Source organism: Falco naumanni, chromosome Z (assembly GCF_017639655.2).
Source record: "Falco naumanni isolate bFalNau1 chromosome Z, bFalNau1.pat, whole genome shotgun sequence".
NCBI lineage: Eukaryota > Metazoa > Chordata > Aves > Falconiformes > Falconidae > Falco > Falco naumanni.
Genome location: NC_054080.1, coordinates 63163249 through 63185984, shown reverse-complemented (window position 1 = coordinate 63185984; position 22736 = coordinate 63163249). Strand labels below are relative to the sequence as shown.

General features: G+C 37.2%; 1 protein-coding gene across 1 annotated transcript in view; it reads left to right on the top strand.

The window, feature by feature from the left end:
* CWC27 (CWC27 spliceosome associated cyclophilin) overlaps window positions 1-22736 on the top strand; it is a 127466-nt gene that overhangs the window by 85318 nt on the left and 19412 nt on the right. The window contains exons 12-13 of the mRNA XM_040579032.1: window positions 15310-15419; window positions 18173-18276. Coding sequence (XP_040434966.1) covers window positions 15310-15419; window positions 18173-18276 — 214 coding nt within the window. The remainder of the gene's footprint in view (window positions 1-15309; window positions 15420-18172; window positions 18277-22736) is intronic.

The window sequence follows — 22736 nt, the reverse complement described above, 5'->3', positions numbered from 1 at the left end:
CCGAATAAGGTTTTGATGGGAAGGAAAAACTAAGCATCCTGTTAATGGTGATACTTAGGCGGAAGCATTACCAAAAGCATTGTATTTACAGTCACTGTGAGTCTTCAAACCAAGCTACTAAAATAGAGGCTTGGTTGTGTGTCTACCAAAGTAATTCAGCAACGCAGTACTCTCTTTACTTTTTGCTTTCTCTTCATATAATCTCTTCTGGTTATCTAGTTAATTATTTTGTCTGAAAAGAGAATGTCCTAATGATGTTTTCCTTTTTGAGGAGGTCTTGCACAAAGGAATGTAGTTCACTATATGATCAAAGAAGCTGAAAAATTTTCTGGTAGTAGGCAACGTACCATTACAAAACGCACACACAAAGAATAAATGTAAAAAACTCATTAAACTGAATTGATATGGTCTTGAAGGAAACTGTTGCTATATTTAGATAGAATTAACATTTACTGTTTAAAGGTGGTGACTGAAAGATAGATGAGAGATTTGTTGTATAATTGGCATATGGTTTGGATTATAAAGGATTCTGGATTAAATATAAGAACAGCTTTAATTGAGAGATGAGTTTATGATGCCAAACATGTAAACATGATTGAAAAGCTACTGTGAAATACCAGAATTTACTCAGCATTACCACATGGTCTTTTCATTAGATATTTAACTGAAAAATATGTTACTCGTCCTCTGTCTAGCTGTGGATGCATATTGCCACTGGTAGCATAAAATAGCCATAAAGTTGCCATAAATACTGTGTGTTTTGACACCAGAATTTAGTGCAACCAATATAACAAATTGAAAAATGTCAATTGTTGAGGGAAAGAGTGCAAACAAAATATGAAGCTGTGATCATATTCTCTTCTGTGAATTGCTAGCTTTGCTGAAAGGGGTTGCCCTGTAGGATATAGTCTTTGGGAAAAGTTTTTTTTTATAAAAAAAGAGAATTTTTAATTTCCCATCCCTGCTTCTAAGGGATTTCTGTGGTATCTAATAAAGTCCAGGTATATTAATAGCTAGGTAAGTAATCAAATCTTGCTTTTCTGGTTTTCTTTATCCATGCTTGGAATATATTTTTCTATCTCTAAATCCTTTTCCAGCTCTTGGTTTGAATATTTTTTTAAAGCCAGCAGCAATCAAAATAGAACAAGGTAGAGATTCAATCTTAAGTAATTTTTTTAAATCTGTCCTTAAAAGTTCAGGAGTCAGATTGTCTTTGCTAATTTATCAGGACAACAGCTCACTTGGCAGTATTGCCAAAATTCAGACTTAGAGAGAAGAACTGAGCTTTTAAATAAAAGAAAGATTTTAAAATGTAGGGTAAGTGGTTTTTACAGTATTTTATAGGTCATCTTGTGTATGTCATTTAAAGTTTCATTCACTGTCTTTAGTAAGTAGATTATTTAGTAAGGAAGTAGATTTACTTAGTAAATAAATTTACTGTCTAAATTTGTTTAGTAAGAAAGCTTTCTGTCTTTATGGAATCAAGAATAACAATGGCATAATCTGTGCCTTGCAATGTAGGGTTCACATTTGTGACTTATAGGAAAAACTAAGATTCTAGAAATAAATTTTCAATTTTTCAGCTTCTTTGATCATATAGTGAATTACATTCCTTTGTGCAAGACCTCCTCAAAAAGGAAAACATCATTAGGACATTCTCTTTTCAGACAAAATAATTAACTAGATAACCAGAAGAGATCATATGAAGAGAAAGCAAAAAGTAAAGAGAGTACTGCGTTTCTGAATTACTTTGGTAGACATACAACCAAGCCTCTATTTTAATTGCTTGGTTTTCTTATTTAAAAGTAAATAAAATGTTTCAAAGTATCAGCTACACCAGAATCCACCTAACTTTCTCAAACATTAACATTTGATGATTAAATCACATGCTTAAATTATTTGTAATATAAAAATAATTAGGTGATGGAAAGATCTAATTTTTGGTGTTGGCTGTTTTTGTCTTGACTTCAGCTGATGTCAGAAAGTATCAAAATGCTGACAACATCAACTGGCACTTGCTATGTACAACGGCACTCTTTCTATGATGTAGTCTTTCTGATTAGTACTGTTATTTACATTAGTGATCCAGTTCGCCTGTCATATAGTGTTTCCCATCTCCATTTATCCTTTAGATATGCTTTATTTCCATGTATAACTAAAGTAGCAAGATCAAAGTTTGCCTTATCTTTTGGTGTGATCCCAACACTTACAGTATAATTTAGTAATGCATGGTCCCAAAACTGTTTGATTTGGAAGGGTTAGGTTTGTCCCAGTTAAGAGGAAAACCAAAACTTGAGTTGGGAGTATACTGCTGTTGTTTTTGTTGCAATCAGTTAATTTTCTGCTAAGAGAAAAGAAAGAAAGGTCACAGTGAGGAAAGCCAAACGGGTGACCCCTTTCATGGTGCAGAATAAATCCATCTAGAACTGATTTTATGTTCTGCTCCACTGCTACAAGGAGCTTCCCAAGCAAGTGGCCTGTGAGGTTTAATTAGTCATAGGCACAGTTCCAGTTTGTGGTAAATTTACTGTAACAGGTTGTCCTGGTTATTATCAGACATTTTCTTTCATCAGAAGGTGGAGCACCAGGTTCAGTTTTTGCAAAGAATGCTCTGTTGACAGGGCTTCCAGTGGGCTGGAACTGATTATTGAGTTGGTGAAATACTTTGGAAAGTCCAGTATCCACTGAACCTCATGTGGTTTAAGGCTCCTTTTCAACAAACCATTAGCTCTTTCTATCATCCCATTTGATTTGGGGCAATATGGAGTGTGGAATACCCATTAAATCTCTTGTTTTGCCCAATTTTGCACCTCCTTGCATGAGAAGTGGGAGCCGTTATCACTTTGGAAGGTGTCAGGAGTAGGCAAACTTGAGAACCAAGATGATAACCTCTGTATTGTATTTTGTCCGTCGGCACTTAGTTGCTGTAAAGAGTCCAGATTCTACTTCTACACCTGTTAAAATATGTTCATATCCAGCGTAGGGTTTCAGCCGGTGAATATAATTGATTTGCCAGGTAGACCATAAGGTTTTACCTTTGCTAATGTACAAAGGTGGTACTTTAGTGGGGTGATCTGTTCATTATCTTAATTTACACTGGGAACATTCTGTAAGAATAACTTTACAAATTTTCCTGTGTCGAGGCCAGCCTTTGCTCTGTGCAGCAAAATGAAGTACTTCTTTATCTGTATGAAATTATTTTTGATTTAGCCGTTCTCCCAAAGAATACTACTCAGGATTTAAGGAATTCCTTAGTTTTATCTTACTGCTTTTGGTCAACTCATCCACCTTTTTATTCCAGTTTGTAGCTGGCTCATTGTCTTTGGCGTGAGCTTTTACCCATCCTATCCTGAATGGTGTTTTCCTGACTATATCTAGTAGTAATTGCCAATCTTGAGTTCTCTATACTAGAGGTCTGTTTACCTCCTAGTGTAGGGATGCCCACTGACAGAACCATTGTGTGGTGCCAGCCCACACAGCATAGGAGTCTGTGTATGTAATCGTTGCTCCATTCTGTGCTGCCAAAACAACTGCCCTTACTTCTCCTACTTGTGCACTACCTTTACCTTCTTCTATTACTTGTCTGCCAGCAGCAATATTTAATGCAACAGCTTTGTATTGCTGTTTACTGTGTATTCTTTTTGCTGAGGTGTCAGTGAACCAAATGTCTTCTGATGGTGTTCCCTCACTGAAGGGGAGGCACATTTAAAATTGGTGAAGGTTTAAAATGTTGTAATACTGATGAGTCTACATTTACAGCCATTTGTAATTTGGAAACTTTAGAAGGTCCTTTGGTTAATTTCATTCCTTCTACAGTTTCTGTCAAACAAGCATACCATTTTCTGACTGTAGGTTTTTGTGCAGCTCCTTCTGGGGGAACAGGCCCCTTTAGGATTGCTTCTAGCAAATTAAATGGTGCTCTGGTTTGTATGGGTTGTCCCTGGAGTATTTTCTCAACATGTTTTACTGATTGGACTAAAGACAAAAATCCCTTTTCCCACTCAGAATATCTTGGCTTTGTCTCTTTAAATGCAGTCAAGCTGAATAATAAAGGTCTTTTTGGTCCATCAGAGCCAGTTTGGAATAGGTTACAGTAAGTACCATGTTCAGCAAAACCCCATTCTGAAGTAATAAGGTTATGGGGGTGTGCTGATCCCAACGACTGATATGTTTTTAATTCCTCTATTAAGAGTTTTAACTGCTTCTTCATGTTCTGGGTTCCATTTCCATAGTTTTCCTTTTCATAAAAGTAAGTATAGTGGGTGCGCAATGATAGAACAATCCCAGTATATGTTTTCTCCAATATCCTGGAGTGCCTATGAGCTGTTGTTATTCTTTCCTAGATTGGGGCAAATGCAGTAGTTTCGTTATTCTCAAGGTATCTGGAGGAATCATTGCACTAACTGTTGTCCACCAAGTACCCAAAACCTTCACTTTTCTAATTGGTCCCTTACATTTTTCAGATAGGATCACAATTTCTGCTTCATTTAGTGCTTGCCTTACTGCTATTGCTGCTTCCCTCATCTTTTCAGGGGAATCTCCTTCTGTTGTAATATCATCTATATTTTGGTATAGTTTCACATTCTGAGGAAGTGAGACTGTTCGTAAAGTTCAGCAAGTATAAGCAATTACGGGTGTGTGTTTATACCCTTGTAGTAGTCTGTTGAAGGTACATTGTGTACCTTCCCAAGTAAAGGCAAATTTCTTAATATCTTACTGTCATAAGGGGAGCATGAAGAACTTGCCATTTACATCTAGTGCTGCCATCCATGGCTGCTTGTAGGGTGGCTGCTAGGGTTGTAATATTAGGTACTGCAGCTGTTAGTGGGTCTGTATTAGCACTCAAGCACCAGTAATCAATTGTAAGACAGCATTTCCTGTCCGGTTTTCAGACTGGCCAGACTGGTAAATTTTATGGGGAGTGGGTTCTGAGGTTCTGGAGATGATTTGTTGGTTTTCCACATCAGCTCTGACTTCAAAAATTCGTTTTTGTGCTGCAGCAGGAATTAGGTGTTGTAGTACATTAGTAATTTTTGACTCGGGGAGTACATTTGTTGTGTGGAGTACACACCCTATAGCTTCCTGATATTTATCAGGGTTGGGGTCGATATTTGAACTGAAGGACCATACGCTGCCGCTGCAGTCCGGCAGGCGCCAGGTCTGGCCATTCAAAACATCAAACCCCAGAATGTTTTCTTTGTGATCTTTAATCACAAAGGGATTAGATGACATGCGCATCTCGCCTGGGAGCCATGAATTAACCTTAGTGGTTTGACAAATAACACTTGCTCTGGTTATTTCAGTGGTTTTAACTCTTTGCTATCTGGGTCATATACGCAGCCTCTTGGCTTCCTGCTAACATTGAAGTGTGTACACCTGTATCTATTAAAAATTCTAGCAATTGTCGTCGAGGGCCAAATGGATTTAGAATCTTTGGGCTGTTGTTACCTATGCAATGATAGGGTTTCACTTACTGGACAGACAGGCCAAATTCTTGACCAAGGGTTATTTGGGTTTTGGTCTCAAATTTCGAGGAAGAAAGTGGCTATCACCCCCTCGTGGAGCTGATGATGGTGTCTGAGTGTTTGGAGTGTTTACCATCCTACTGCTATTAGTGCGTGTCTGCACTGTGTGAATTAGATCTTGGATAATGCTGGCAGGTTGCCTCTGAATTACAACTCTTGGGATGCCTATGCTTGATCATATAATTCTCTCCACCTCTGAGTCTGGGTGGATGATCAAAGGGTCCATCCTATTCAGGGATGATGGTATAACTTGCCTGACATTACAGCCTGTATTTTTGGTCTCACTAGGTTGATCACTGTATCCAGCTGTCTATACACTAGGGCTTCGTTATATGATGCTGAAGTCAGTGTCTTCTAATTTCATCTTGTTTTGCAATGAGATGTTTGAGCGTAGCAGGGGCTTCCTTAATTAATGGTTTCAGCATATCATGATTTACAATTGCCAGTGTAGGGGCATCAACAGGATGGTGCTCATGCGTCATGTGGATCCAGGCAGCTCTTGTAATAGCTGTGGAGACCTTGTTCAAAGGTTTAATGGGTTTTAACAGGGGTTCTCCTCTTTCCAGTGTATCTATTCCACTAGCCCAGTATGCCACCCTGCTTGTTACTGAGTGGGATCATCTGGGGGCTCAGGCCCAGCATTTAAAAAGACACCAGCACCCCAAAAGCCATTGGCTTCATTGCTATTTAGTAAGATTCTGTCTCCTTCAATTAAACATACTTGCCATAAATACTCAATTCAGTCTCACCTGGCTTATGGCCATAGCACTATTGTGAATTAGCCATCTGAATTGGATTGAATGGGGTTGTTTTTCGGGTACAGTCTCCTGCTCCACCCCGAGGTCCAAAAGTTCCTTCTGTTTTTGTAATGGGTCTGTTTTCATATTAAGGGAGGCTTGAGGCAGGTAAAAAAATGTTTTCCGCAGTTTGTTGTTGTCGGGTTCACCCCATATACTTGAATCCCATTCTTCAGGGGTTGCAATTCATTTCGTAATTTGTACAATGTCAGGGAGGTTGGGGAGCCCACATAAGCATAATTTCAACCTTTTCTTCCGGTTTTTGGTTTTTTCTGGTTTTCTTCCTCTGTTTCTGCAGCTGCTCAGTTTTCAAAGATAGTAATAACTTGGCTGCCTTTCTGCCTTCTATTTCCTCTCTCAGATTTTGTTTCTCTTTATTGCTATTCTTCTTATCCCAACAAGCAGCTTCTAGGCAGGTGCCTAACATTTTGCAAATAATTCCTTTCCCTTTTCCATGTTTTGTAATTGCCTCTGGCCACCTTTAACTGTTTTTCTCCAGCTTCCTGATCATGCCAATTATCATGAGCCCATTCTTCTGAAAATTTAGGACTTGGATTTATTCCATGTTTTTGTAAGTAATCAGTGATATCACTTGCCATCCTGCTGACTACACCACTTAGTCACAAACGAGTGGTTTAGGTTAAGTCATGTAAAGAATCACCATCAAAGGTATAAGTGAAATAGTTTTAATAGGAATTTGTGGGAGTGCAACTTCACAGAGTTCAATGGCAAGGTTCACTTTATTGCTTACTACATAGATAAATCACACAAAGAAGAAACAAAATTAAGCTGGAGTGATTTTTACACAGAGATTAAAAATGTAAAAGGTTAAGGGAGAACCCTCCCTTTGAGTCCAGAGGTTCAGAATGGACCTCTTTGCTTTCCAAACTGTTAATAGAGTTTAGGTGTGGCTAGATCCAATCTTAACCTCAGATTTGGTCAATGGTTTATATCTAAAGGATATCAGAAATATTCACAGTTTAAGGTTGATCATAGGATTTTAACAGCACTTAATCATTGGTTTGTCATTTACAAAGTGAATCAAATAGATTTTACTTAAATTATAACTTAACTATGGATTCAAAATGTTAATACTTAGGCTATAGTTATTATGAGGTTACTAAATTCACATGCACACAGTATTAAGGAAAAATAATTTCACACACAAACTCATAAAATAAAGAAAATGGGAAAGCCACAACAGTGAAAGATACTTCAGGTTTGTACTAGAAAACTGAACATGAATTTACACTGTGATGTGGCTGTGATTGTGTGGTCATTGCTACAAAGGCATTAACTGTAAAAGCACAGTTGTACTACTGTACTCTGTTCCAAGTATCATACCACCAAAAAAAGACACTGGAAACGACTGGACAAACACCACCCCCAAACTAGCAGAAGACTACATGAACTAATTTATTAGGAAATACTTGAAGATATGTCTAATTTAGGTAGAGTGGGATGGCAGGGTGGGATCTTAATTGTTTAAAGATGGTAAGTGAAAGAAATGAAGGGTACCTTTACTGCGAAACAGCCATTTACAACTGAAAAATAACTGCAGACCCTAGAAACACTTTAGTTTGAATATAATGCTGTGTAACAGTAGTAAAAGTGTTGTACCTGAGCAAGTAAGTTTGCCTCAAAGTTAAAAGCATTTATTATATCTCATTTAGTAATTTTTTGTTTATTGAACTAAATTTTCATCAATGTAATAAAGCTGTCAATATGTGAGACAGACTGCTAGATGTGTAACAGTTTACCTGTTCCGCATTAATTTACATATAAGAAATTACATATATTTAAAACCAATTACTGTGAGGAAATGAATGTGTGTGTAGCGGGAGATTTTTCTGCTGTTCTCTGCCTATCCTCTTGGGGAATGTGGGATGGAGAGTGAGTTGTGTCATGCCGCATCAGGTATGTCTATCCAGATGGTGCAGACACTAGCACGGTGTCTGCCTATGCTGTGAGCATTAGGAAAAAATGCTAGTTCAGAGGCTATGTAACCGTGTTAATACGAATCTGTGCTTGATTAATAAACACTGCATCTCAGCTAAAACTTGCAGCTGTAGTGGGAGACCACAGAACTGTGAGAATAAGGCTTAGGTCATACTGGACTTTTTGCAGGATCAGGGCTAGTTCTGAGAGGACGTTTAAGGAATAGGTGGCAGCACAACACATCTATTTTATGTCCACTGGCAGACCTTTATTAGTGTGGGTATCACAGTTAGTATCGCTGCTTCAAATTGTTCATGTTATGTATTATACCTACCTATTTTTTTTCTGTATTCAGAGATGAGAGTAATTAAGAAAGATTTGGGGGTGAAAATTTAAGTGTTTACATTGTTTCAAGAGGATTGAGAAGAAAAACTTGATTCCCTCTGTACATGTTTGATTATAACCAGCCTTCCAATTTGTGAATAAGATTGTTAGCTATGCCAGACTGCTGTCAAGACCTTGCTTTAAATAAGATGGTTTTCTTTTATGTGACATTTGCTGTAGTGATGCCAGAAATTACATCAAACACTATAAATTGAGTGCTGAATTACTTCAGCATTTTGAAGTACTTAATAAAATATTTGAAAAAATTCTAAGTTCTGTAGTGTAAACCTGTGAATATACTTCACTGAGGTTTGCTTTAGATAAATACCATCTGCCCACTTGTTTAAATATATGTTGTTTTTAAATACTAATAGTATTTAAGTAGTATTTTAGTTTTACATGTTAGATCATTTTTGTAAATTGATAATCTGTGAAAGGTGAAATTTAATTGTCACACATGAGAAAACAGAAAAGCTACAAAATACTATCTGAGCAGCAAAACCTAAAAACTGATATAAAAACCAACATTCAAGTGTAAAAATTCTACTGAGGCATGACATACGTTCTGTTTTCTTTTAATTGTAGTATGGTAATCCAATGATAGAAGTATTTAGAAAACTCAAAATCTAGCAAGGATGCCAGTTTAAGGTTATGTTTTATTTCTGTTTTATTCCTAAGTTTGGGTAATGTCAGTGGCACTTAAATCTTATTTAAGTCCTGTCTTACACAGTAACATGCTTTCTTGAAGTCTGAGACTAACCAAATTATGCACCCTCGAGAATATCATGAAAACAACAAAATCCAAATTTTAGTGGCTTGGAAATTATGCAGCATAAATACATTAGGCATGACAATTTTGCAGTATATACAGTATAGCTGCATTGTATCAAGGTATGTGTCTTTATTGTGTCACTTTTGCAAACCTTTGTTTCACTACTAACATTTCTCATTTAATCTCATAACATAATACCCAGCATCCCTATTTAGTCTCTTCCCTGCTGTAGTGAATGCCTTTCCCTCTTGTCTCCCTGCAACAGAAAAGAGGGCAAAAACCTCACTGTAAGCCAGCTTTGATTTTAGTAGTAAACTGAAGCATGTGCTCATGATTAATTGACATAAGCAAATTAACCACGTTTTAGACTGGGACTGTGTGTGTAAAAGCTACCAAAGTTCAGAAGACATTCACTAGAAACTTACACTATTGCATATTAAAGTTTACACTTTTTTAGAAACCAGTGGGCTATGCTCTTTCAAAGAAATGTTTTGAGACTCTAGGAATTCTAAGATTTTATTGTTTGAGTCTGTTAATGATCAAGTAAGTTTGTTCTAAAACTGTTGCTTTTTTCACTGTAGCAAACTGAAAATCCAGGTATAAGTCCAACCCCTGGAAGCTCATCTTGTAAACAAATCTAGTTATTCATGGTTACTAAATCTGACTTGTAGGCAAACAGTAGCTCTTCAGGAACTTAGGCAGGCCAGAGCTATAGTAACAGTAACTGAATAGTATTTAAAGGTGCAAAGAAAACCACAAGTAGAATTGGACCTAAACAAAAACATAGTGGAGAGTATGTTTTAAATTCTTTGAAGCATAATATTATTTCATACTGTATTTTCCTGTAGATTCATTGTTATTTTACTTCACAGGAAATTAGTGTTTTTATTTTCAAAGACACAGTATTTAATGCTGGAAGAAATTTTTTTCCTGGATTCTGGAAGAAGTGTGTTATCTGTCTTAGCTCTTAATTATAGAAAGTGGCTTTATGTTCTCCATCTGTCACTTCTAATAGGAATTCCATTTTAATTCATGAAATATTGAGATCTATCAGAACTTCTTCTGTAATTCATAAGGGTTTTGTTTGTTTTGGAACAAAAATAATTCTTCTTGTCAAGATTTGAATCTCATCAAGATTTTTAAAATCAGTACCAAATATCTCTATACTTCCAGAGGAATGCAATATAAACGGAATATTGATGAATAGCCAAAAGTGGAATGTATTGCACAAATACAGGAATGTGTTTTAGGCCTCTTAATTTAACACACAAAGACATTCAGTCATAACTTCTTTCATTTCAAACAAGTTGTCCAGGTTTTTCAATTTTTTGTTTTCCCTTTGGTATTTAGTCTAGCTATACCATACATTTCTTGAAATTTCTGCCCGGTAGCTCTTTTATCATTTCAAATGTGTCATCTGAGTTGCTAAAGAATACATTTGAGATACTGAAAAAAAGTTAATGAGTCCACCACATTTAAAATATACACAAACCCTGCTAAATAAACCGGGGTGCCCTTTAATACAGATTTCTTTGTATTCTCTACTTGTTATCTTACCTGGGTTCTGCATGAACTCATGATCATGTATGCAAAGTGTATTACAGGAGTTAATGGGACTACTTTTGTGAAGTTCAGCATATCAGGAATGTTTTGCAACGTAACATACTTGTCATCTTGTGTAAAAATCTTCATGCTAGCTGTACCTTATCAAAGAAAAAACATAAACCAAAATTCTTTCATTGATCCTTGTCAGTACTGTAGGCTCTTTCTTTTTTATAGTGACATTAAACCTTCAGATACAGCATGTATTTTTCTCTATCATAATATGTATTGCTTCTACCCTTCCGAAGATTAGTGTTTCCGGTAACGCTTTCAGCAAACCAAACTGCTTCTTTCTCCAACAAATGTTTTATATGCAGCTTCATTATTTCTTTCTTAAAGAGGAAACAAAATGTCTACATTTTATACAGAATCTACCACCTTTGCTACAAGGACAGTAATTATTACAAGGTTTGTCAAGACTGGTACAAATAACAAAACTGTTAAATAGCAAAGTTCATACTGTGGGAAATTGTATGCATACTGAAATACATCTGTCTCCAATTGTACCTTATCCATGCTACAACTGGTGTACATGCTAAGCCAAAGTTGCCCCACCTGCAATGTTAGAAATGAAGCCCAGTGTTTAAGGCCAGTGTGAATGTGAGCATAAGCGGTGATTGTACTTCTCTAATCTGCCTCAGTCAGCAGGCCTAGTACTCATGCTTCTTGGTTTTCATATCGTGGAAGATAAAATTCAGTTGCAGTTTCTGAAATAGATCATGTCTGATGGAACTTTTCTTGAATGTTTACTATCAAGCTTTCTCTTCTGCTCTGCTTCCTATTTAGGGATTCATACAAAACCATCCAGACTGCCATTCAGTTCAGTTCAACACCCCTGGATCAAGTTCTCATGTCTTAGTTATACTTCTGCAATTTTGTAGTTAAAACCTGACATCATTTGAACGGTTTCTAATTTAAGTGTGAGCATAATAAACCCTTCTGTATTTTTTTTTTTTTGAAATCAGTCTCTTCCTTTCTGGTGGAAAGACTTTGGAATATCTTCCTTAGTTTCAGGCTATCGTTGGAAACCGTGTCCCAAAAATGAAGTTTTAAGTTAGATTATACCATCGTGTTGGCATCTGTTACTCATTAAAGGAATATTCCAGGACAGAAGAATCTATCTGAAAGAAAATAAATTACTTAAATGCTAAAGTTTTTGTCTCACTAAGATGAATGGTCTCTTGGCAGTAACTCAAGCTAGCTGAGGTAAGTAGCAATGTACTTACAAATTCTGTTAAAAGTAGGATGAAATGGATTTTCAATAAGGAAGGTTGTCTTTTTATTTTTCTTTTCCTCACCTTCCTTACTGACAGAATATACACAGCAACTTGTTCAAACTGTGATGCTATTTACACTTTGTGATGAGATGCCACTAGGGCACGAGTGCTACAAGATCCCTGTAACTTGAACTAGCATCTTCTGCATCCTGCAGTACTTAAATGAGACATCTAATTATTATTTCACTGCTGTGCATCTCTGTTGTGTTTCATTAATTTTTGTCTGAATAACTCCTCTTAGATTAAGGAGTTTGGAGCTTAAATATTTTGATACCAATGTAATGATCCTCATACTTTTGCTGGATCAGCAAGCTGGACCTAAGTTTTTCAAGCTTGACGTGTCCATTGTACAGTGCTGTCATTCTTCATTTCTCCAGCTCTATTGCAAAAGATCTGGAGGGGCTCTGGAATGCTGACTGGGAGATAGATAGTAGTAACCAGCAATCTATTTTTACATTTTAAAATGTTTTTTACATTTTAAAAGAGTTCTTCCCACCAACAAGTGTCTCTTCTGGATGTCTTCTTTTGCTTGCTGGTTACCTGAGTTTATTCATTTTATTCATTAATAATTTTCATAAGGAGTTTTTACTTACTAAAACTGAATTTTTTATTTCTATTAATAAAAATAAAGCTTTGTGTCTTTGAAATGATTGTTTGGAATTTTCAAGAGTTTTTAAATTAGTTAGGAACTCATTGACTTAGGGGCTTTTCTTGAAAATCCTTTCTGTTGTATTACTTGCTTTTAATGTGGTTTATAAGACCTCATAGAGAAATATAAGCATGTCTTAAAGTCATTTTATTGAAAGGTGCAGAAATATGATGCATACAAGTGCGTAACTGTTTTGGTTGACTCTCCCTGAAGTTAGTTCAGGTGGATATGATTATCTTTTGTCTGACTTAGGAAAAGGCTTTCCTAGGAGGCCGAGAATGAAGTTGAAGATTAGAAAAACTCTTACAGGCGAAGACCCTAGAAAACAGTAATCTCAAGTCTTAAACTGAAATGTAAAGTATTTGTGTTAACATTAAAGTGACAACCATAAGAGTGTGATAAAAATACACAAACACACAACTGCAGGGGAATTTAAGATGTTTGTATAAGAACTATATTTGAGCTGCACTAGATCAAACTAAAATCTTAGTCAAAAGACCTATATAACTAAGGACCACATCTTCTTTAAATTCATCATATGTTTATCAAAGTTTGGATCACAGCTTTAAATGTTTATGGCCAGCTTGAGACTGTCATTTTCATAAGTATTCAAGAACGCTTTTCTCAGTTCTTTTGCTTGTCATAGGTGGGAAATTATAATTGGGTAAATGGGATTTATTTCAAATTACCCCCGAAGTTAAACATACCCAAAAGGTTGTTCTTTGTAAGAAAGCAGGTGGTTTTGTAGTTCAGGTTATCTAGAGGCACAATGTTAGTAACACAAGGCAGTAAGTTGTTTCCACACGGTGATCAAGTTTGATTGTATACATGCATTTATGCGAAAACTAGTGGTTTGTCTTCACAAGGGATTGGTCTTGAATTAAGAATGGAGATTTTTATTAGTAGAAAAAAACTGATGTAATAGGGGGAAAGATGGAGATGAGCCATTATGATTTTTAGTTTTATACTGTACTTTGTTATTCTTTCCAGTTCATTTGCTGTTATGCTGCATGAGGTTCTATAGTAGATTTTATTTCATTTATTCAGAGGCTTAATAATCCCTAAATGTCTGTGTATATAAATTTATCTTTTTTGGTCATTCTAGAAGATGGCTTTTTTTCTTTCTTTATCTTGCTGGTACCTGTAATCCTCTGTTCTTCATTTTATCCAGCATGTCTACTGGAAAACAGGAAAAAAACAGCTCTGAATGGTATTGTGTATGTTTGATTGTTTTCCCTGATATTCTTTAAATACATACATGCGACGTATACATTAGAATAAAAAGGATGAGATTTTATTTGTAGAAATATATAAATAAGTAATTTACATGTAGATATACCATTAAAATTTATTTCCTCTTGTTATAAAATGCTGTGTTTATGAACTTTATAGAAAACTTAAGGTGAGAGAGAAGTTTGTTTGGAATCAAAAATTTTCTCTGGGTGGCAGTCAGCAGTTATGTGAAAAAAGCTGATACAGGCTTTGATTTAGATTCACAGTTCATCAGGCTGTATATCCTGAAATTTGATGAAACATTTTCCTTCATAAATTTTTTCTGTTGATCATTTGAAGTGGACATCTGGAGTTCTTCTTCGGTTCCTTATCAGGAATAACCATCCTGTAAATACGTGTACATAAATTTCAAATATACTAAATCAAAGTGTGAAATGTCGTAATTCTATTCAAGAGAAAGAAAATATGAAAGGATGGTGTAGATAATTTTTGAATTGCGTTTTCGTCATGTTAAATTAATAATTTGTTATGGCAAGAGTAGCTGTTGACTAGTCCAGATATTACTTGGTTACTAAGGAGGTTTTTTCCTGGTTGACAAAATGATCTCTAAAGTAAAAATGTTATGGGTTTTTTCCATATTGCAAGGTTAAGCATTTGGTTTGTGGCTACTTCAGCCTACAAAACAGGAAAACTGTGAATGTGTCTATAGGCAATATTTGTCTATATTTTTCTACTCTGTAACAAATAGTCATAGAATATTAATACACATAACAGTTTGGCTGTTCCAAGAAAGAGTTTCAGGAATTAAGGTAAACTTGTTAAAGGAATTTCAGCAGTTTTCATTTCTCATCTTAACATCAAGGGTTTTATTTCTGTTACCCTGCTTTCCCTGGCTCCATAGCAAAATAAAATTGAAACAAGAATTTCTGGACTCATTGTCTGCCCAGTACAGTGTTGTGTTTTTCACTTCAGCAGGTAGCTAATCATTCTACTTGCTGAGAAAGCAATACAACTGAAACATTTTATGGAAGTGTTTTGCTTGGTTTTTCAGAAGTCAGAAACTGTCTCCAAAATGGTACTAAATCATAAAACTAGATTTAATTTGTTTAACCAAATATGTTTCCTTACTCAGAGGAGGAACCCGCTCCAAACAGCGTTGTTGAAGAATACCTTCAGGAGAAGAGAAAATACGAAGACAAGAGGAAGCAGCAGCCAAAGAAAGGAGTTTCTCGTGAAGATCAGGTAATAGTTTGACAATCTGGCGAAAAAAATCCAGAAAAAGTTCTGAAAATATTTCTTTCTTCATTTGTTTAAAAATAAAAGTTTTAAAATACATTAAGTTTCATTTTTCATTAAAAAAATAGTCTTATTTGTAAAAATAATTGTGTACCATCTAGTTGGCAATTTTGATTACCAAAGTAGACAGGTAAGTGAAGTTTCAATGTGTATTCGAAAGTGCTGTCGGTTTAGTCACTAAAATCTTCCAAAAGGAAAATGCTGCCCACGCAGATGTACATTTGATTACATTTACAAGAGTTTGCATTTCTGTACAGTGCTTTCCTTGGCTCTGCAGCTTGCCATAAGGTAACATGGGAGAGAAGTTTGCATACTTGGCATCTCTCCACACTGGGGTTTTTAACATTTTAAGTTATGTTTTAAAGAAATTACATTCATCCATACCTTTTGGTGTTGTGAACAGAAACAGTTTTTAATTGTACTGGGGGAAAAAAAAGGCTTTTTAAATATAATGAAAATTATTTTTCAGAATGGATGTATGTAGACTTCAGTATGCAAATATGAGCAAAGTTTGACATAAATATTTGTTTTTTCTAAAATAAGAAAGTTTCAAACTGTTAAATACGTGAAACTGCCTGTGAAGTGGAAAATACCGTTAACTGAAAATCTGTGTACATCCAAATGCATTGGTTTATAAGTGCATGTCAGTTCAACTATGAAGATTTTCATATTCAACAGTTGAAGCTAGAAGAGATTGGAAACTTTAGGCTTAGTAGCTTAAGAGCAGTGGCTGGCAAACCTTTATATGTGTGACCAGCTGATATAGCTCTAAACTACTAAGTTTATGGAAACTTGCATTCAAAAGCCCATTAACTTTGAATCAAAGAGTACTAAAGCTCTGTTGGCAGTGTGGATCAAGGGACTTAAAACCACATCTAATTAATTTATAACAGTCCTGTCCTGGACATCATAGGAAAACAAGATGAGATGACAGGGATGTGCCTGCTGGCAGCTATTAAACAGTAATTAATCAAGATCTTTGTAGTCCATTTCACTTGTGGAGAGCCTCTTGTAGCCTTGTATCCCTTCTACCTGGTCCTACAGCACAATACCATTTTCCATGGTAACTCCATGCAAGAATTAAAGAGGGGGGAAAGGTATGTGTCTCCTTACAAACTAGATATTGGAAGTCCTAACCTTGTAATTCCACAAGAATCAGTTTATAAAGTTACTTGATCCACAGTATGGCACTTAATCACTCACTGCAAAAATGCCTACTAAGATACTTAGAAATTATTTCTGTCGCCAGATCTATTCACAGCACCTCTGGCACCAGAGAAAGATAGACAAGACAAAAGGAATGTGTCTTTGGTTGTTCACAATTCAATGTAAAAATTTCATATAAAAAGGGTTAGTTTCTTGCCTTCTGATGGCCTAGGCAGGGATTTTGTGTCTCAGCTGTTCAAAGTACAGGCTTTGTTTGCAACAGTATGGAATGCTATAGAACTTGAATGTTTTGCAGGTCCAAATTATCTTTGAAGTTTTCCTCACTCCAATCTTAAACAGAAAATGAAAAAAATAAATGCAAAAAATGCTCCAAAACCTGCCTTTGGCAGTGCTAAGATATGTGTTTGAAAGAATCCAAAAGCCAGGAAACTCCTAAAGTTAAGATTGCTCCCAGAAGGAAATTTGATTCCAGTGAACACTTCTGGTATTTCCTATTTCTGTTTTCTATTCTTGTTTAGTTTTTATTCTTTTAAATTTGAAAAACTTGACCAAACAAAACCAAACAGCCATACAGAGGTGTTTTACAACATAGGCTGCCAACCTATCACCTACAGATCAAATGTAGCCTGCCACGTAAATTCAGTCAAGTGCTTATTCCCTGATGCTTTCCTTTCCAAGAATATCTCAAATATCAGCAAGAAGTAAGCTGTGGGCTGTGCAGATTATTCATACGATCTGCCCTTTTGCTGAAGAGCCCCCTCTCCTATCACAAGGCTTAGGCATACAATTCTTGCATAATCAAAATATCATCCCAGGTGATCAGAAACAAGATCTGTGGTACCTCAGGTGTCACCTGAGATTTAGTGACTTCATTGTAGCCAAAAGACTGGACAATGTCAGCTGGAGAATAAAACACCAAATATAAATCAGTATGAGCTTAATGTATGCAGTGCAAGAACCTGTATCTGTATAATTACTTAAGGTGGTTCATTGCATTTGAGTCAAAAGCTTTGAATTTTTTTTAGTGTCAGTACAGAATTTAAAAGATCAGCAATGTAAAGTATATAAATATCAATCCAACTGTGTCTTCAAAGCTTGAATGATCTGTAATTTATACAATGGATTGCTTTACAGTAAAAATTGTCAGTAGTCTTTAAAATCACCTATTTTATTCTGTAAGGAGCCACAAGGTTTTGTACCTTAAATATGCATTTTGATTTCACTAGACAGTCAGACAAGTGCGCTTTCACACCTGCAGGACGCCGTCCTTGCTTGCTCTTGCTGCCTCAGCATTGCCTGCTCGCTCTCACTTGTTCTCTTGACGGGCACTCTCAATGCATTCTCGATTTTCTCAGACACATACACCCCCCCACTCTAGCTCTCTACAGTGTTTCTTACAAGTTCATATGAAAGATCATTCTTCCATCTCATTGTACTATTTCTCAAAATAATAATAGTTCAAAGCGATGTTGTATATACATAGTTGTGTGTAAATATGTATAACATCTCTAAACCCATGTATTTAATTTCAGACACTGGCACTGTTGGACCGATTTAAATCAAAATTAACCCAGGCAATTGAAGAAACTCCTGAAAATGAGGTTTCTGAACCTGAAGTAGATAATGATGAAGGATGGTGAGTTTTTTGGATTTGGATTTCTGTGTTTAGAGCTGGCAAGCCTACCACACTGACAGAGTCTCACTGTTAAGTGTAAATTCACCAAATCTGAAGACAGCTGCTGCAGCAGGAGTCTGCTAAAATGTACTGGTTCAGCACTCCAGAAAAAAAGGCAGAAGTGTATAAGATGTTCTGCTTTGTGTCCTACTAAAGTTCTGTGTTGGGGGTGATAGGTATTTTAGAAATTGATGGATGAGGTTAAGATAGACTCATCTGAACTGTAGGGTCACTCCAAGGAAGCAGGGTAGCATTCGAATTGGTAAAGCACTGCAGAAGTTATGACCCCAACAATTCCCAGTCAAGGAAGCAACTTGTACTGTGTTGTCTCACGTTCATCTTCCATCCTAAGAACAAACCTTAGGTAGGGAAGGGGATGAAAATTGGTATGATTTGAAGTGTGATCCTGAAGTCCTAGGCTGCAAGCTGTTAAAGAATAATAAAAGTATCTGCATAAAATTGCTAGGGAAAAAGCAAAACAACATTGCAAAAATGTTTTGTAAGGATGGGTCATCTTATTTTACAAGGTGAGCAATATAGCTGGTCTAATGAAATAGGTTGTCTGTGCCTACAACTTTTTCCTGAGTTGTGTGCCTAAGCCATCACAAGTACAGCAACACTACCACTAAAATAGAAACTTTAACATAAAGTTTTTTGTAAGTGTTTTAAGACAACGAATATTTCTGTATCCCAGAAAACTTAAAATTATTAAGTGAAGGTATGTCAGATGTATGCTTATGGTCTTCCTGAAGGCTCCTTTCTTGGGAGAGGGAAACCAATTGGATACCTGCCTGCCCCAAAATCTCCAAACTAGCACCAGAACTAAACCTGAAAAATTTTAATTACAATAAGGAGAAAAACTAAAATACATAAGCATGTCCAACTGACATCTTTTTAAAATAGAAAATAAATGATGTACCTAAATGTGACTAAAGCATCCTGTATCTGTTTCTAGAGGACTTGTACAAAACTGTAAGGTAATCACGTTAATTAAATTGGTTTTCTTACATAAGACAACAGTTGGCACTGGTAGGATATACAGACTGTCTAAATAACTTCGTTATTTTTACTTTCTACAAATGAGAAAGATGTGCATGCTGAAGTAAGAAAAGACACCATAAAAAAGGCTGTGAGGAAGTTAATATATGGAATGAAAAATGTTTTTTACATCTTAACTCATATATTTTTTCCATATGTTGATAAATGAAATTCTTCAGCTACCTGTAAGTTACACATCAAGTTACGGTAAGCTATATTGTAAAAATGTGTGTTTATATATATATAGGATCAGAATATCTTAAGACTATTTGAAGATACATAGCATAAAAATCACAAAAAACATCATAGGTCGTAAAAGGTAAGCTGAATTGCAAATTCTGAGACCAGCTGTGTTGATGAGACTAAAATTTTAGACCACTCTTCCTTTCTTGTTTGTATCATATATATAATGAACCATTGCATATGTTTTAATTTAATAAGATACTACACAGAATCTGCAACTTTACGTTCACACCTTCTTGCTTTTCACTGAATTGAGCTGAGACCTGACAAGGGAGATTCTAGGATTTGTAGAAAACTTCAGATACATGTACTAGCAGAAAGAATAACTCCAGTAGTATAGCACTTGTGGAAATCTTGCAGTTTATAAAGCAACATTTTTACGTAAGTATTGCGTAATGAGTGCATTTGTTTCTTTGTGGACGTTAGTGTAGTCTGCTTTCATCTTGACATATCTTGGCATTTCCATCTGGAAATGCACTTAAGTGTTACTAAGTTGGGTAATAAAAATCCAGTGATTCTTTCAAAATGGTAGCAATTCAAACAACTTGCTTTTCATTTTATTGATTAAACTCTTTCTTTAAAATTATTTTGTTGTTTTCAAAAAACTCAGAATTTCTCACAGCTATAATCTAACCAAGCCCTCTACGTCTCTCCTGTCCTCTCCTCTCCTTCTTTTCTTTTAATCTGTCTGCTCTTCTCTCTCTCTCTGCTCTTCTCTCTCTCTCTGCTCTTCTCTCTCTCTCTGCTCTTCGCTCTCTCTCTGCTCTTCGCTCTCTCTCTGCTCTTGTCGCTCTCTCTCTGCTCTTGTCGCTCTCTCTCTGCTGCGCTCTCTCTCTCTGCTCTTCTCTCTCTCTGCTCTTTTCTCTCTCTCTCTACTCCTGTCTCTTTCTGTCCACTTCTCTCTCTCTTCTCTCTCTCTCTCTCTTCTCTCTCTCTCTCTTCTCTCTCTCTCTCTCTCTGCTCTTCTCTCTCTCTGCTCTTCTCTCTCTCCTCTTCTCTTCTCTCTCTCTGCTCTTCTCTCTCTCTCTGCTCTTATCTCTCTTCTTTGCTCTCTCTGCTTTCTCTCTGCTCTTCTCTCTCTCTGCTCTTCTCTCTCTCCTCTTCTCTTCTCTCTCTCTGCTCTTCTCTCTCTCTCTGCTCTTGTCTCTCTCTCTGCTCTTGTCTCTCTCTCTCTGCTCTTGTCTCTCTCTGCTCTTGTCTCTCTCTGCTCTGCTCTCTCTCTCTGCTCTTCTCTCTCTCTGCTCTTCTCTCTCTCCTCTCCTCTTCTCTTCTCTTCTCTCTCTCTTCTCTTCTCTCTCTCTCTGCTCTTATCTCTCTCTTCTTTGCTCTCTCTGCTTTCTCTCTGCTCTTCTCTCTCTCTCTGCTCTTCTCTCTCTCTGCTCTTCTCTCTCTCTGCTCTTCTCTCTCTCTGCTCTTCTCTCTCTCTGCTCTTGTCTCTCTCTCTCTGCTCTCTCTCTGCTGCGCTCTCTCTCTCTGCTCTTCTCTCTCTCTGCTCTTTTCTCTCTCTCTGCTCTTGTCTCTCTCTCTCTGCTCTTGTCTCTCTCTGCTCTGCTCTCTCTCTGCTGCGCTCTCTCTCTCTGCTCTTCTCTCTCTCTGCTCTTCTCTCTCTCTGCTCTTGTCTCTCTCTCTCTGCTCTTGTCTCTCTCTGCTCTGCTCTCTCTCTGCTGCGCTCTCTCTCTCTGCTCTTCTCTCTCTCTGCTCTTTTCTCTCTCTCTCTACTCCTGTCTCTTTCTGTCCACTTCTCTCTCTCTTCTCTCTCTCTGCTCTTTTCTCTCTCTCTCTACTCCTGTCTCTTTCTGTCCACTTCTCTCTCTCTTCTCTCTCTCTCTCTGCTCTTCTCTCTCTCTGCTCTTCTCTCTCTCCTCTCCTCTTCTCTTCTCTTCTCTCTCTCTTCTCTTCTCTCTCTCTCTGCTCTTATCTCTCTCTTCTTTGCTCTCTCTGCTTTCTCTCTGCTCTTCTCTCTCTCTCTGCTCTTCTCTCTCTCTGCTCTTCTCTCTCTCTGCTCTTTTCTCTCTCTCTCTACTCCTGTCTCTTTCTGTCCACTTCTCTCTCTCTTCTCTCTCTCTGCTCTTTTCTCTCTCTCTCTACTCCTGTCTCTTTCTGTCCACTTCTCTCTCTCTTCTCTCTCTCTCTCTGCTCTTCTCTCTCTCTGCTCTTCTCTCTCTCCTCTCCTCTTCTCTTCTCTTCTCTCTCTCTTCTCTTCTCTCTCTCTCTGCTCTTATCTCTCTCTTCTTTGCTCTCTCTGCTTTCTCTCTGCTCTTCTCTCTCTCTCTGCTCTTCTCTCTCTCTGCTCTTCTCTCTCTCTGCTCTTCTCTCTCTCTGCTCTTCTCTCTCTCTGCTCTTGTCTCTCTCTCTCTGCTCTCTCTCTGCTCTGCTCTCTCTCTGCTGCGCTCTCTCTCTCTGCTCTTCTCTCTCTCTGCTCTTCTCTCTCTCTGCTCTTGTCTCTCTCTCTCTGCTCTTCTCTCTCTCTGCTGCGCTCTCTCTCTCTGCTCTTCTCTCTCTCTGCTCTTTTCTCTCTCTCTCTACTCCTGTCTCTTTCTGTCCACTTCTCTCTCTCTTCTCTCTCTCTGCTCTTTTCTCTCTCTCTCTACTCCTGTCTCTTTCTGTCCACTTCTCTCTCTCTTCTCTCTCTCTCTCTGCTCTTCTCTCTCTCTCTCTGCTCTTCTCTCTCTCTGCTCTTCTCTCTCTCCTCTCCTCTTCTCTCTCTCTTCTCTTATCTCTCTCTTCTTTGCTCTCTCTGCTTTCTCTCTGCTCTTCTCTCTCTCTCTGCTCTTCTCTCTCTCTCTGCTCTTCTCTCTCTCTCTGCTCTTCTCTCTCTCTCTGCTCTTCACTCTCTCTGCTCTTCACTCTTATGCTCTTCACTCTCTCTCTCTGCTCTTCTCTCTCTCTCTGTTCTTCTCTCACTCTCTGCTTTCCGCTCTTTTCTTTTCTCTCTGCTCTCTCTCTGCTCTTCTCTCTCTCTCTACTCCTGTCTTTCTCTCCACTTCTCTCTCTCTTCTCTTCTCTCTCTCTCTGCACTTCTCTCTCTCTGCTCGTCTCTCTCTTTGCTCTTCTGTCTCTCTCTCTGCTCTTGTCTCCCTCCCTGCTTTTTTGTCTCCCTGCTATTCTCTCTCTTCTCTCTCTCTCTGCTCTTCTCTCTC